This window comes from Oncorhynchus keta, chromosome 12, assembly GCF_023373465.1.
Source record: "Oncorhynchus keta strain PuntledgeMale-10-30-2019 chromosome 12, Oket_V2, whole genome shotgun sequence".
Taxonomy (NCBI): domain Eukaryota; kingdom Metazoa; phylum Chordata; class Actinopteri; order Salmoniformes; family Salmonidae; genus Oncorhynchus; species Oncorhynchus keta.
The window spans coordinates 36,664,419-36,680,204 of record NC_068432.1 but is presented as its reverse complement, the minus strand read 5'-3'; the positions used below and the strand labels follow the sequence as shown (position 1 = coordinate 36,680,204).

Sequence of the window (15,786 nt, the reverse complement as noted above, 5' to 3'; positions counted from 1 at the left end):
TGTACAGTAGTTACCAAAGACCAGGGAAGAGGGTCCTAGACAGAAAGCATAACAAAACATGAGACTGTGTTTTAGCTGTCTTCTCAAAACAGTTTTTCACAAGATGATCTAAATGGGATTATCAAGCAGATTTTGTTTATCTGCTGTCACGCATTCATTTGCAACAGCTAAAAGTCCACTCTCTTCCCATTGTGAAATGTCAAGTACATTGGGTCCTTTTTATACTGAACAAAAATATAAACACAACATGAAACAATTTTACTGAGTTACAGTTCATATTAGGAAATCAGTGAATTTAAATAAATTCATTAGGCCCTAATATATGGATTTCACGACTGGGAATACAGATATGCATATGTTGGTCACACAATTTTTTTTTGAAATGTTACCTTTATTTTACTAGGCAAGTCAGTTAATTAAGAACAAATTCTTATTTTCAATGACTGCCTAGGAACAGTGGGATAACTGCCTGTTCAGGGGCAGAACGACAGATTTGTACCTTGTCAGCTCGGGGATTCAAACTTACAACCTTTCGGTTACTAGTCCAACGCTCTAACCACTAGGCTACCCTGCCGCCCCGACAATGGGCATCAGGATCTCATCACAGTGATTTTGTGCATTCAAATGGCCATCGATAAAATGCAATTGTGTTCGTTGTCTGTAGCTTATGCCTGCCCATACCATAACCCCACCACCACCATGGTGTACTCTGTTCACAACATTGACATCAGAAAACCGCACGCCTCCACGACGCCATACACATTGTCTGTGGTTGAGGCCGGTTGGACTAACTGCCAAATTCTCTAAAACAAAGTTGGAGGAGGCTTATGGTAAAGAAATTAACATTATTCTTTGGCAACAGCTCTGGTGGACATTCCTGCGTCAGTATGCCAATTGCACGCTCCCTCAACTTGAGACATCTGTGGTATTGACATTTACTGTGGTATTTACATGTTGCACTTATTTATTTTTTCCAATGTAGTTTTGCTTGACTGTCATTATGTACAGTGTTTTCTCCCAGACAGTCTGATATATTATCCTAATAGTCTATACAAAGCAAACATTGGAGTTTCATTGCTTGACAATGAAGATCAATAGGTCACCATCAGTATAGCAGTAGGTAGTAGCTTTTGTCATTTCATTCCCCTCCAGATGTTAATTTCTTCAATGTTTCCAGACCTTGCTAACTGCACATCAACACTGTTTGTATGTTTTCCATGACAGTGTTCCAAAGGTGTGTTACAAGCCGTGGAGCTACATTCCAGATGGAATCATGCCTGTGTTCTGGAGGGTTGTTTACTGGACCTCTCAGTGTCTCACCTGGTGAGTGCTTGACACTGTTTGGCCTTGTATTTAATTGTACTGGGAACACTACTGATCAGAACTGGTCTCTAAGTTTGTTCATTTTGACTGATCTACTAAGAGACAGACAGACCTTCTTTACTAAGTCAACTATCTGCTTCTGTCCGTACTAGAAATGTTATCTTAAAACACACCAAAAAAGCTTTACAGCTGCCTTAATCCAGGTCTTGTTGTCTTTGCAGGCTGCTGCTGCCCTTCATGCAATCCTATGCACGCTCGGGGGGCTTCTCCATCACTGGGAAAATAAAGACTGCACTGATAGAGAATGCTATTTATTACGGGACATACCTGCTCATCTTCGGATCGCTGCTTATCTACGTGGCCGTTCACCCTCAGTGGCACCTCTCCTGGTGAGTGCACAGCAACATGGACAAATTGACTTGGAAAGTGTGCTGTTGACTACAACAAATTTACCATTCTGCATTTCACCTCATTGTACTCTATACAACACAGTACTAATATACACTGCTCAAAAAAATAAAGGGAACACTTAAACAACACAATGTAAATCCAAGTCAATCACACTTATGTGAAATCAAACTGTCCACTTAGGAAGCAACACTGATTGACAATATATTTCACATGCTGTTGTGCACATGGAATAGACAACAGGTGGAAATTATAGGCAATTAGCGAGACACCCCCAATAAAGGAGTGGTTCTGCAGGTGGGGACCACAGACCACTTCCCAGTTCCTATTCTTCCTGGCTGATGTTTTGGTCACTTTTGAATGCTGGCGGTGCTTTCACTCTAGTGGTAGCATGAGACAGAGTCTACAACCCACACAAGTGGCTCAGGTAGTGCAGCTCATCCAGGATGGCACATCAATGCGAGCTGTGGCAAGAAGGTTTGCTGTGTCTGTCAGCGCAGTGTCCAGAGCATGGAGGCGCTACCAGGAGACAGGCCAGTACATCAGGAGACGTAGAGGAGGCCGTAGGAGGGCAACAACATAGCAGCAGGACCGCTACCTCCGCATTTGTGCAAGGAGGAGCAGGAGGAGTACTGCCAGAGCCCTGCAAAATGACCTCCAGCAGGCCACAAATGTGCATGTGTCTGCTCAAATGGTCAGAAACAGACTCCATGAGGGTGGTATGAGGGCCTGACGTCCACAGGTGGGGGTTGTGCTTACAGCCCAACACCGTGCAGGACGTTTTTCATTTGCCAGAGAACACCAAGATTGGCAAATTCGCCACTGGCACCCTGTGCTCTTCACAGATGAGAGCAGGTTCACACTGAGCACATTTGACAGTCTGGAGACGCCGTGGAGAACGTTCTGCTGACTGCAAAATCCTCCAGCATGACCGGTTTGGCGGTGGGTCAGTCATGGTGTGGGGTGGCATTTCTTTGGGTGGGCCGCACAGCCCTCCATGTGCTGGCCAGAGGTAGCCTGACTACCCTTAGGTACCGAGATGAGATCCTCAGACCCCTTGTGAGACCATATGCTGGTGTGGTTGGCCCTGGGTTCCTCCTAATGCAAGAGAATGCTAGACCTCATGTGGCTGGAGTGTGTCAGCAGTTCCTGCAAGAGGAAGGCATTGATGCTATGGACTGGCCTGCCCGTTCCCCAGACCTGAATCCAATTGAGCACATCTGGGACATCATGTCTCGCTCCATCCACCAACGCCACGTTGCACCACAGACTGTCCAGGAGTTGGCGAATGCTTTAGTCCAGGTCTGGGAGGAGATCCCTCAGGAGACCATCCGCCACCTCATCAGGAGCATGCCCAGGCATTGAAGGGAGGTCATACAGGCACGTGAAGGCCACACACACTACTGAGCCTCATTTTGACTTGTTTTAAGGACATTACATCAAAGTTGGATCAGCCTGTAGTGTGGTTTTCCACTTTAATTTTGAGTGTGACTCCAAATCCAGACCTCCATGGGTTGATAAATTTGATTTCCATTGATCATTTTTGTATGATTTTGTTGTCAGGACATTCAACTATCTAAAGAAAAAAGTATTTAATAAGGATATTCATTCAGATCTAGGATGTGTTATTTTAGTGTTCCCTTTATTTTTTTGAGCAGTGCAGAAAGGTAATTAGAAGGAACCATGTATGTCTTTGTCTCACTTAAATCTGGTTTGGTCTGTCCCTTTGTCTCTCTCAGGTATGAGCTCCAGACAATAGGCATCACTGCAGCCAACACCTGGGGCCTGTTCCTGCTGGTGCTGTTGCTAGGTTATGGCCTAGTAGAGATTCCGCGCTCGTATTGGAACGCCTCGCGGCAGGGACACCTGCTCATCAAGACTTACTTCAAGGCAGCCAAGCTGATGACAGAGAAGGCTGATGCAGATGAGAATCTAGAGGACGTCATGGAGGTAGGGAATGGTTCCTGCTCTGACTACAACATTTAAACATTATAGTGGTCTGTTTCTTAGAAACTGAGTTGAATTGTGTTCAATTGATGTCCTTCTCTATTTGCTGTTGTTCTGTTTTAGGAAGTGAGAAAAGTCCAAGAATCCATCAAGTATAACCACCCACTGAGGAAGTACATCGATACTATTCTTAGAAAGGCAAGATTAAAAGACAAATCATCAAACAAAGAAACAATTACATATTCTCAGTAAAGAATGTGGAGCCCAACCCCACAATGTTATTGAATGAGATGTGTGCACTCTATGTGCTTAAAGTGAGGATTAAACAAGTGAGGAATGTGAAGTGGCCTGAGAAATTCCAGTGCCTGGAGTCCTCTACAGTGCCTTTGGAAAGTATTCAGACCCCTTGACTTTTTCCACATTTTGTTACATTACAGCCTTATTCTTTAATTTATTGAATTGTTTTTTTTATCCCCTCATCAATCTCTACACAATACCCCATAATGACAAAGCAAAACCAGGTTTTTAGACATTTTTGTTCATTTATGATTTTTTAAAACTATCACATTAACATAAGTATTCAGACCCTTTACTCAGTACTTTGTTGAAGCACCTTTGGCAGCGATTACAGCCTCAAGTCTTGAGTATGACGCTACAAGCTTGGCACATGTGTATTTGGGGAGTTTCTCCCATTCTTCTCTGCAGATCCTCAAGCTCTGTCGGTTTAGATGGGGAGCGTTGCTGCACAGCTATTTTCAGGTCTCTCCAGAGATAATCGATCAGGTTCAAGTCCAGGCTCTGGTTGGGCCACTCAAGGACATTCTGAGACTTGTCCCGAAGCCACTTCTGCGTTGTCTTTGCTGTGTGCTTAGGGTCGTTGTCCTGTTGGAAGGTGAACCTTCGCCCCAGTCTGAGGTCCTGAGCAGGTTTTCATCAAGGATTCTCTGTACTTTGCTCCGTTCATCTTTCCCTCGATCCTTCCTCTGAAAAACAAAAACCCAGAGCATGATGCTACCACCACCATGCTTCACCATAGGGATGGTGCCAGGTTTTCTCCGGGCGTGACACTTGGCATTCAGGCCAAATAGTTCAATCTTGGATTCATCAGACCAGAGAATCTTGTTTCTCATCGTCTGAGATTCTTTAGGTGCCTTTTGGCAAACTCCAAGTGGGCCATCATGTTTATTTTACTGAGGACTGGCTTCCGTCTGCCCACTCTACCACAAAGGCCTGATTGGTGGAGAGCTGCAGACAGGCTTGTCCTTCTGGAAAGTTCTCCCATCTCTGCAGAGGAACTCTAGAGCTCTGTCAGTGACCATCAGGTTCTTGGTCACCTCCCTAACCAAGACCCTTCTCCCCCGATTGCTTCGTTTGGCTGAGCGGCCAGCTCTAGGAAGAAAATACTTAATTTTTTTGGTACTCTTCCCCAGAGTGGGGCGGCAGGGTAGCCTAGTGGTTAGAGCAATGGACTAGTAACCGGAAGGTTGCAAGTTCAAATCCCCGAGCTGACAAGGTACAAAATCTGTCGTTCTGCCCCTGAACAGGCAGTTAACCCACTGTTCCTAGGCCGTCATTGAAAATAAGAATTTGTTCTTAACTGACTTGCCTAGTAAAATAAATAAAATAAAAAAAAAGATCTGTGCCTCGACACAATCCTGTCTCTGAGCTCTACAGGCAACTCCTTCAACTCCATGGCTTAGTTTTTGATCTGACATGCACTGTCAACTGTGGGAGCTATGTATAGACAGGTTCACACCATGTAACACACCATGTTAAGAACTTTTTATTTTTTTTATTTTTTATATATATTTACTTTCAATGTGTGCCTTTCCAACTCCTGTCCAATCAATTGAGTTTACCACAGGTGGACTCCAAGTTGTAGAAACATCTCAAGGATGATCAATGGAAACAGGATGCACCTGAGGTCAATTTCAAGTCTCATAGCAAAGGGTCTGAATACGTATGTAAATAAAAATGTATCTTATTTATAATAAATTTGCAAAAATGTCTAAACCTTTTTTTCGCTTTGTAATTAGTGTCTTGTGTGTAGATTGAAAGATTTTTTTTTTAAAAGTCAATTTTAGAATGAGGCTGTGATTTAACAAAATTTGGAAAAATTCAGTGGGTCTGAATACTTTCCGAAGGCACAGTATCTGTCTCCATGATCCTAACAGAGTTTTCTCTCTTAGTGTCCTGTCGAGTACCAGGAGAAGATGGGCAGAAACATGGATGACTATGAGGACTTTGATGACAAACAGAACACTTATCCTAGTGAGAAGAACCTGGTGAAGCTTCACAAACAGGTATATTTAAGAAATGTACACATTATTAGCTAGTCAACAGTTGTATTTTGCGATTTTGTGTTTTTTTGTCATATTGCTGACTATATCCAGACTTCTTTAAAGGGTCAATCCATTTGAGTTCAGTCACTTTTTGACAGCACCCCTTTTGATTTCAATGAAACCTTCCATACATACTAGAGGTCGACCGATTATGATTTTAACACAGATGCCGATTATTGGAGGACAAAATAAGCAGATACCGATTAATCGGCTGATTTTTTTATTTTATTTTTTATAATAAAAAATAAAATAAAACCATTTGTAATAACGACAATTACAACAATACTGAATGAACACTTATTTTAACTTAATATAATACATCAATAAAATCAATTTAGCCTCAAATAAATAATGAAACATGTTCAATTTGGTTTAAATAATGCCAAAACAAAGTATTGGAGAAGAAAGTAAAAGTGCAATATGTGCCATGTAAGAAAACTAACGTTTAACCTGTTGCGACGAGCAATCCCGTATCCGGGAGCGTAATTATAGCGTAATTATAGCCTCAAGCTCATTACCATAACGCAACGTTAACTATTCATGAAAATCGCAAATGAAATAAATATATTGACTCACAAGCTTAGCCTTTTGTTAACAACACTGTCATCTCAGATTTTCAAAAAATGCTTTTCAACCATAGCTACACAAACATTTGTGTAAGAGTATTGATAGCTAGCATAGCATTAAGCCTAGCATTCAGCAGGCAACATTTTCACAAAAACAAGAAAAGCATTCAAATAAAATAATTTACCATTGAAGAACTTCGGATGTTTTCAATGAGGAGACTCTCAGTTGGATAGCAAATGTTCAGTTTTTCCAAAAATATTATTTGTGTAGGAGAAATCGCTCCGTTTTGTTCATCACGTTTGGCTATGAAAAAAAAACGAAAATTCAGTCATTACAACGTGAACTTTTTTTCCAAATGAACTCCATAATATCGACAGAAACATGGCAAACGTTTTTTAGAATCAATCCTCATGGTGTTTTTCACATATCTATTCGATGATAAATCATTCGTTGCAGTTTGGTTTCTCCTCTGTTCAAAATGGAAAAATGCACGCAGCTGGAGATTACGCAATAGTTTCGACGGAGCGGACACCTGGTAAATGTAGTCTCTTATGGTCAATTTTCCAATGATATGCCTACAAATACGTCACAATGCTGCAAACACCTTGGGGAAACGACAGAAAGTGTAGGAGACATTGGAACACAGCGCCTCCAAAATCTGGCTCACTTCCTGTATGAAATTTCATCTTTGTTTCGCCTGTAGCATTAGTTCTGTGGCACTCACAGACAATATCTTTGCAGTTTTGGAAACGTCAGTGTTTTCTTTCCAAAGCTGTCAATTATATGCATCGTCGAGCATCTTTTCGTGACCAAATATCTTGTTTAAAACGGGAACGTCTTTCATCCAAAAATGAAATACTGCCCCCAGAGGTACAAGAGGTTAAGTTCCTTGCTCAGAACATGAGAACATATGAAAGCTGGTGGTTCCTTTTCACATGAGTCTTCAATATCCCCAGGTAAGAAGTTTTAGGTTGTAGTTATTATAGGAATTATAGGACTATTTCTCTCTATACGATTTGTATTTCATATACCTTTTAACTATTGGATTTTCTTATAGGCACTATAGTATTGCCAGTGTAACAGTATAGCTTCCGTCCCTCTCCTCGCTCCTACCTGGGCTCGAACCAGGAACACAACGACAACAGCCACCCTCGAAGCAGCGTTACCCATGTAGAGCAAGGGGAACAAATACTCCAAGTTTCAGAGCGAGTGACGTTTGAAATGCTATTAGCGCGCACCCCGCTAACTAGCTAGCCATTTCACATCACATCGCTACACCAGCCTAATCTCGGGAGTTGATAGGCTTGAAGTCATAAACAGCAGAGCTGCTGGCAAAACGCACGAAAGTGCTGTTTGAATTAATGCTTATGAGCCTGCTGGTGCCTATCAATGGTCAGTCAGACTGCTCTATCAAATCATATACTTAATTATAATAACACACAGAAATACTGGTCAAATCCGGAAACTATCATCTCGAAAACAAGACATTTATTCTTTCAATGAAATACGGAACCGTTACGTATTTTATTTAACAGGTGGCATCCATCAGTCTAAATATTGCTGTTACATTGCACAACCTTCAATGTTATGTCATAATTACGTAAAATTCTGTCAAATTAGTTCGCAATGAGCCAGGCGGCCCAAACCGTTGCATATACCCTGCGTGCAATGAACGCAAAAGAAGTGACACAATTTCACCTGGTTAATATTGCCTGCTAACCTGGATTTCTTTTAGCTAAATATGCAGGTTTAAAGAAAGGCATATTGTATTGATTTTAAGAAAGGCATTGGTGTTTATGGTTAGTTCCACGTTGGAGCAACAACCTTTTTCGCGAATGCGCACTGCATCGATTATATGCAACGCAGGACACGCTAGATAAACTAGTAATATCATCAACCATATCATCAACCATGTTGATTATGATTGATTAAGTTTAATGCTAGCTAGCAACTTATCTTGGCTTCTTACTGCATTTGTGTAACAGGCGGGCTCCTCGTGAGGCAGGTGGTTGGACTAGTTAACCGTAAGGTTGCAAGATTGAATCCTCGAGCTGACAAGAAAGAAATCTGTCGTTCTGCCCCTGAACAAAGCAGTTAACCCACCTTTCCTAGGCCGTCATTGAAAATAAGAATGTGTTCTTAACGGACTTGCCTAGTTAAATAAAGATTAATTAAAGGTGTAAAAAAAAATCTAATACATACACTAAATATACAGCAGTATGTGGGCACTCCTTAAAATGAGTGGATTCGGCTATTTCAGACACCCGTTGCTACAGGTCTATAAAATGGAGCACACCCATGCAATCTCCATAGACAATCATTGGCAGTAGAATGTCCTTACTGAAGAGCTCAGTGACTTTCAACGCGGCACTGTCATAGGATGCCACCTTTCCAACAAGTCGATACATCCAATTTCTGCCCTGCTAGACTTGCCCCGGTCTACTAAGTGCTGTTATTGTGAAATGGTAACATCTAGGAGCAAGAACGGGACCGCTGAAGCGCAAGGAGCGTAAACACCCACTACTGAGGTCCAAACTGCCACGGGAACCATGTCAGAACGGTGTGGAAGAACATGACTGGTCTGCTCAGAACACCATTTGGATGAATTGGAACACCTACTTCGATCCTGGCTTCATCGCCCAACATCAGTGCCCAACCGTACTAATGCTCTTGTGGCGAAATGGAAGTAAGTCCCCGCAACAATGTCCCAACATCTCGTGGAAAGCTTTCCCAGAAGAGTGGAGGCTGTTATAGCAACAATGGGGCACCAACTGTATATTAATAATGCCAGTGATTTTGAAATGAGATGTTCGACGAACAGGTGTCCACCTACTTTTGGTCATGTAGTGTAGGAATGTTTTAAATTTAAACTTTCAAAGTGTACCACAAAGATGGTTGGTCTAAACTAAGAAAATGAACGGTTGTGTTAATATAGATAATAGAATAGACATGACCATTTAAGTTAACAGATGGTGGGTGGACCGGCAGCCTTCTTTGTGGTAGTAATTAAATGTTAGAATTTAAATTTCAATGGTGTACCAGCTAAATTGCAGTGATCTAAAGGGATAAGTCAATTCTAGGAATTATTTTTCTATGATTGAAATGACACCCGATGGCCGGCACCCGATGGCAGGCACAACTCAAAAACCACAGCTGATGTAAAGTAGGGTCAAAGATACAACAAATGGGAGTTAATTTACTTTGAAGGTGAAATATCATTTTTATGAAAAAACAACATTGTTTTCAATAAATTATAAAATGGTTTCTTAACCCTGTTTGTAAGCTTTTAAATTAAATCAAACTCAACCGTTTATCTTTTCCAGTGATGAAGACATGGATGTGTCATGGTATGGTTGGGTATGCAAAATGGGTTAACTTTAAGCACCTCTGTCTCCTAAATGCTTTGCCATTTAGGTCTAAAAAGTAACTTTCTGACAACTTCTTCCATGGGGAAACATGTATGTAAAGTTAACATTTTTTTAAAAACAATAAATCAAAAGGGATGCTGTCAAAAAGTGATTAAATTCAAATGGATTTATGGGGATTCCGAGTGGCTCAGCGGTCTAAGACACTGCATCTCAGTGCTAGAGGCGTCACTACAGACACCCTGGTTCGAATCCAGGCTGTATCACAACTGGCCGTCATTGGGAGTCCCATAGGGCGGCGCACAATTGGCCCAGCGTCGTCCGGGTTTGGCCGGTGTAGGCCCTCATTGTAAATAAGAACTTGTACTTAACTGACTTGCCTAGTTAAATACAAATTTACTCAAAACCCTAGTTTGAGGATGTGGTTCTTTTGTGAATGGTCAGGTGATCTACGCAGTGCAGAGGCACAACAGGACCCATGTCCAGTGGCAGATCCTCCTGCAGCAGGCTATGCACCTGGAGGACGTGGCCAAGAATGAGACCAGCTCAGCCCACCAGTTTGTTCACAGCTTCCCCTCCACAGAACCAACTAGCTGTCTCAGCCCATACTTATACACTCCTACTGTAGGTGGGTCACACAGATCCTCACAGTTCATAGCTGGGTCAACTCTACAACTGAGAGTTCACTCACACCTACAAACAAAGCACAAAGCAGGTTGAACTTCTTTAGGAAAACATCATCATTATGTTGTCTTCTAGAATCACACTTATTTATTTTCCAAGCAATCGTGCAACATATTTTACATACAGCAGGTTTTTGAAGGATCAAAGAATTTAGTCTTCATCGTGTTTTCATTTTTACCATCGACAAAATGATTCCCATAATGGTATTGTCACAGCCCTACAGTCTTCCATTCCTCTCCTCACTTAGAATTTTACTCAATTTCTAAGATCCTTGGAGAGCTTTGTGTTTTTATGTTGTTCTCCAGAGTGGTACTGGGAGTGTCTGCTGAGACAGTGGTTCTACCGGCTGCTGGCTGTGTTGCTGTCTCTGTTCTCTGTGGGTGTGGTGTGGTCTGAGTGCACCTTCTTCAGCACCCGGCCTGTCCTCTCACTCTTCGCTGTCTTCATCCAGCTCGCTGAGAGAGACTACAACTACTTGTATATCGAGGTGAGACGCCAATGGAAAGCAATTACCAGTGTACTACTGTACTAATTGGTGTATCTGGTAATATCTGTATAGAAAGAAAGTTGCACACTACATGCTCCCAAAAGCATTGTTATCTGATCATATCAACATCCAGTGGGTTTCTGTTGTGTATGCATAATACAATTAGTGGTTGTCGGGTCTCCCACATGAAGGTTATTGTTTTGTCCACTAGATGGCGTGCTTCATCACCATCTTCTTCCTGTGTACCTGCGTTTACTCCACTGTGTTCCGGATCCGAGTGTTCAACTACTACTACCTGGCCTCACACCACCAGACTGACGCCTACAGCCTGCAGTTCAGTGGCATGTGAGTGGGTGGTAGAGCGATGTGAGGAGAGGAATGTGGTTCTGATTAGACAGCATTAGCTAAGTATTGATCTCGTAAACAGATCTATTTAAACACAACTGGTACCGTCAAATCTGTCGGGAAAGAATGTGGGATTACAAGTAGTAGTATTTCCTGTGTTTGGCCCGTAAATTTCAAAGAGTGTGTGGAGCTCCCCGTTCCGCTCCTCGTTCTTTCATCTCTTCTCTTAACATGTATGGACCCAGAACTTAATTGAGCAGCTGACCAATTACGTGAGACTTTAGTTCTGGTTTAACCATGATTAGCAAAGTAATAAAAAGATAAAACGTCTGTCAATCATGTATATGGTAAAAATTTAGGAAATTTACATTCAGAAAGTGGTGTGCATTTTTGGTTTGGCTGTATTTGTGTGGACAGAACTAAACTAAAAAAGAAACGTCCCCTTTTCAGGACCCTGTCATTCAAAGATAAATGGTAGAAATCCAAATAACCTCACAGATCTTCATTGTAAAGGGTTCAAACACTGAACATGCACCTGTGGAACGGTCGTTAAGAGACTAACAGCTTACAGACGGTAGGCAATTAAGGTCACAGTTATGAAAATTTAGGACACTAAAGAGGCCTTTCTACTGACTCTGAAAAACACCAAAAGAAAGATGCCCAGGGTCCTGTTTATCTGGCTGAATGTGCCTTAGGCATGCTGCAAGGAGGCATGAGGACTGCAGATGTGGCCAGGGCAATACATTGCAATGTCTGTACTGTGTGACTCATAAGACAGCGCTACAGGACGGACAGCTGATTGTCCTCGCAGTGGCAGACCACGTGTAACAACACCTGCACAAAATCGGTACATCTGAACGCCACACCTGTGGGACAGGTACAGGATGGCAACAACTGCCCGAGTTACACCAGGAACGCACAATCCCTCCATCAGTGCTCAGACTGTCCACAATCGGCTGAGAGGCTGGACTGAGGGCTTGTAGGGCTGTTGTAAGGCAGGTCCTCACCAGACAACAACGTCGCCTATGGGCACAAACCAACCGTTGCTGGACCAGACAGGACTGGCAAAAAGTGCTCTTCACTGACGAGTCGCAGTTTTGATGGTCGGATTTGCGTTTATCGTCGAAGGAATGAGCATTACACTGAGGCCTGTACTCTGGAGCAGGATCGATTTGGAGGTGGAGGGTCCGTCATGGTCTGGGGCGGTGTGTCATATCATCATCAGACTGAATTTGTTGTCATTGCAGGCAATATCAACGCTGTGCGTTACAGGGAAGACATCCTCCTCCCTCATGTGGTACCCTTCCTACAGTCTCATCCTGACATGACCCTCCAGCATGACAATGCCACCAGCCATACTGCTCGTTCTGTGTGTGATTTCCTGCAAGACAGGAATGTCAGTGTTCTGCCATGGCCAGCGAAGAGCCTGGATCTCAATCCCTTTGCGCACGTCTGGGACCTGTTGGAGGGTGAGGGAGAAACCCCAGAAATGTCTGGGACCTTGCAGGTGCCTTGGTGGAAGAGTGGGGTAACATCACACAACAACAACTGGCAAATATGGTGCAGTCCATGAGGAGGAGATGCACTACAGTGCTTAATGCAGCTGGTGGCCACACCAGATATTGAATGTTACTTTTGATTTTGACCCTCCATTTGTTCAGGGACACATTACATTTCTGTTCATCACATGTCTGTGGAACCTGTTCAGTTTGTCTCAGTTGTTGAATCTTGTTATGTTCATACAGATATTTACACATGTTAAGTTTGCTGAAAATAAATGCAGTTGTGGCAGTGAGAGAATTTTTTTTTGTTGCAGAGTTTGTATTGTATTTGGACAGCTGTACCTTGCATTAGGTATATGTTTGTAACATTATATAATGTTAAATGTCTAATGTAGTCTTGTTGCTCTAGGCTGTTCTGCCGTCTGACCCCTCCTCTGTGTCTGAACTTCCTGGGTCTGATCCACATGGACTCTGCCATCTCCCACCAACTGAAGGAGCAGACGGCCTACACCTCTGTAAGACACAGCACATCCTTCTGACACTGATGGAACATATTCGTTGATGTATCATCAATATGAGGAAAATAACATGTCACTCCTCTGCAGATCATGGGTTCTATGAGGGTCCTATCGTTCATCGCTAATGGCTTCTATATCTACTACCCCATGCTTATATTGCTGCTATGTATCGCTACCTACTTCAGGTGAGCCTAGCCTGCTGTTTAGATTATGAAGTGGCAATACATTCGTGGTGTAGACAAACGCATCAATGATACTACGATACAGAATATCAACTTTCTCTTCTACAAGGAGTACTCCACCAATGACCCAAAAGGATTATCAGCATGCATAAGTTAGCCCTAAATATTTCTAAAACTAAAAGCATTGTATTTGGAACAAAACACTCACTAAACACTGAACCTCAACTAAATATCGTAATAAATCATGTGGAAATTGAGCAAGTTGAGGTGACTAAACTGCTTGGAGTAACCCTAGATTGTAAACTGTCATGGTCAAAACATATTGATGCAGTAGTAGTTAAGATGGGAAGAAGTCTCTATAATAAAGTGATGCTCTGCCTTAACAACACTATCAACAAGGCAGGCCCTAGTTTTGTTGCACCTGGACTACTGGTCAATCGTGTGGTCAGGTGCCACAAAAAGGACTTAGGAAAATTCCAGTTGGCTCAGAACAGGGCAGCACAGCTGGCCCTTGGATGTACACAGAGAGCCAATATTAATAATATGCATGTCAATCTCTCCTGGCTGAAAGTGGTGGAGAGATTGACTTCATCACTACTTATTTTATGAGCGGTATTGACATGTTGAATGCACCGAGCTGTCTGTCTAAACTACTGACACAGCTCGGACACCTATACATACCCCACAAGACATGCCACAAGAGGTCTCTTCACAGTCCCCAAGTCCAGAACAGACTATGGGAGGCACACAGTACTACATAGAGCCATGACTACATGGAACTCTATTCCACATCAAGTAACTCATGCCAGCAGTAAAATGAGATTTTTAAAATACGGATTAAAAAAACACCTTATGGAACAGCGGGGACTGTGAAGCAACACAAACATTGGCACAGACACATAGACACACGATTAACATACACACTATACATACACATGGATTTAGTACTGTAGATATGTGGTAGGGTGGAGTAGGGGCCTGAGGGCACACAGTGTGTTGTGAAGTCTGTGAATGTATTGTAATGTTTTTAAAATTGTATAAACTGCCTTCATTTTGCTGGACCACAGGAAGAGTAGCTGCTGCTTTGGCAGGAACTAATGGGGATCCATAATAAATACAAATGCATACATACTGTGCAAGAACAAGTATTGATTTATGACAGATCACTGATTCTGTATGAACCCTTTAGCCTGGGTACCCGCTGTCTGAACCTCCTGGGCTTTCAGCAGTTTGTGGGAGACAATGAAATGACCTCTGACCTGATTGATGAGGGAAAGGAGCTCATTCGACGAGGTTTGTTCCCACTTGATCTGAATGAAAACTATTTGACAGTGGAAGAAGTTTGTGTTGTCAACTCAAACCACTGATTTCTCTGTGTTTCTGACAGAGAAAAGAAAGCGCCAAAGGACAGAGGATGGAGAGAACCGGCGAAGGGTGAGTCCCTAGATAAAATGTTCCATGCCCTTTTTAGTATATGTGTTGGTTGTTATTTTTGCAGAGTAACGGATCAAGGCGTTAACGTCAGGCTTGTGCCTGTGTTCTAGGAGTGGAAGGAGCGTTATGGTAACACTCGGGAAGACACTGCCAGGAACAGGAATAGAAATGAAGCCGCAGAAATGACAGAGACCAACCACTCTGATACTGTGCCTATCCCTAACACTAGTCCTAACAGACGTAAGTGATTGGTCGCAAAACCTACTTACATTACATTGTGCTTGTTTTCTACACTTAAGCTAGATTTTACTCATTGCTTTTGTTAAACAATGAATCAATGTTTTGTTTGCTCTCGTAGAGTCATGGCTTATCTTGATGACACAAAGGATACACTCCAACTTAATAAAATAAATTCTAAGTCCCTTATTACATGTATCTGAATTGAACTACGGAAGGCAGTGGTGATATGGTATTGATCATAGTTTTTTCTTCAACAGAGGTGAAGTACTCTCGGACTGGCAGAGGAACAGAGAGAGATTCTATAGAACTTCTCGAGGACGCAGAGCCTTTGGACTTCAATGCAGAGACTCTTTCAGATGACCCTCTTGAAGCAGACTCCACCAGGTAAGAGGTCCTCCACTTCCCACTTTATCTAAATAAGTGTGTTAGTTTCACTTTCTGC

At 42.4% G+C, this 15,786-nt stretch overlaps 1 protein-coding gene across 5 annotated transcripts in view; it reads left to right on the top strand.

Moving 5' to 3' along the window:
- Positions 1 to 15,786, top strand: part of LOC118391439 (G-protein coupled receptor-associated protein LMBRD2B-like) — a 49,415-nt gene that overhangs the window by 29,833 nt on the left and 3,796 nt on the right. For all 5 annotated transcript variants that reach the window (XM_035782843.2, XM_052458157.1, XM_035782841.2 and 2 more), the window contains exons 4-17: positions 1,225 to 1,323; positions 1,545 to 1,712; positions 3,471 to 3,681; positions 3,802 to 3,876; positions 5,868 to 5,981; positions 10,397 to 10,580; positions 10,942 to 11,123; positions 11,335 to 11,468; positions 13,380 to 13,485; positions 13,576 to 13,673; positions 14,860 to 14,963; positions 15,058 to 15,104; positions 15,215 to 15,344; positions 15,602 to 15,728. In XM_035782843.2, coding sequence (XP_035638736.1) covers positions 1,225 to 1,323; positions 1,545 to 1,712; positions 3,471 to 3,681; positions 3,802 to 3,876; positions 5,868 to 5,981; positions 10,397 to 10,580; positions 10,942 to 11,123; positions 11,335 to 11,468; positions 13,380 to 13,485; positions 13,576 to 13,673; positions 14,860 to 14,963; positions 15,058 to 15,104; positions 15,215 to 15,344; positions 15,602 to 15,728 — 1,779 coding nt within the window. The remainder of the gene's footprint in view (positions 1 to 1,224; positions 1,324 to 1,544; positions 1,713 to 3,470; positions 3,682 to 3,801; positions 3,877 to 5,867; positions 5,982 to 10,396; positions 10,581 to 10,941; positions 11,124 to 11,334; positions 11,469 to 13,379; positions 13,486 to 13,575; positions 13,674 to 14,859; positions 14,964 to 15,057; positions 15,105 to 15,214; positions 15,345 to 15,601; positions 15,729 to 15,786) is intronic.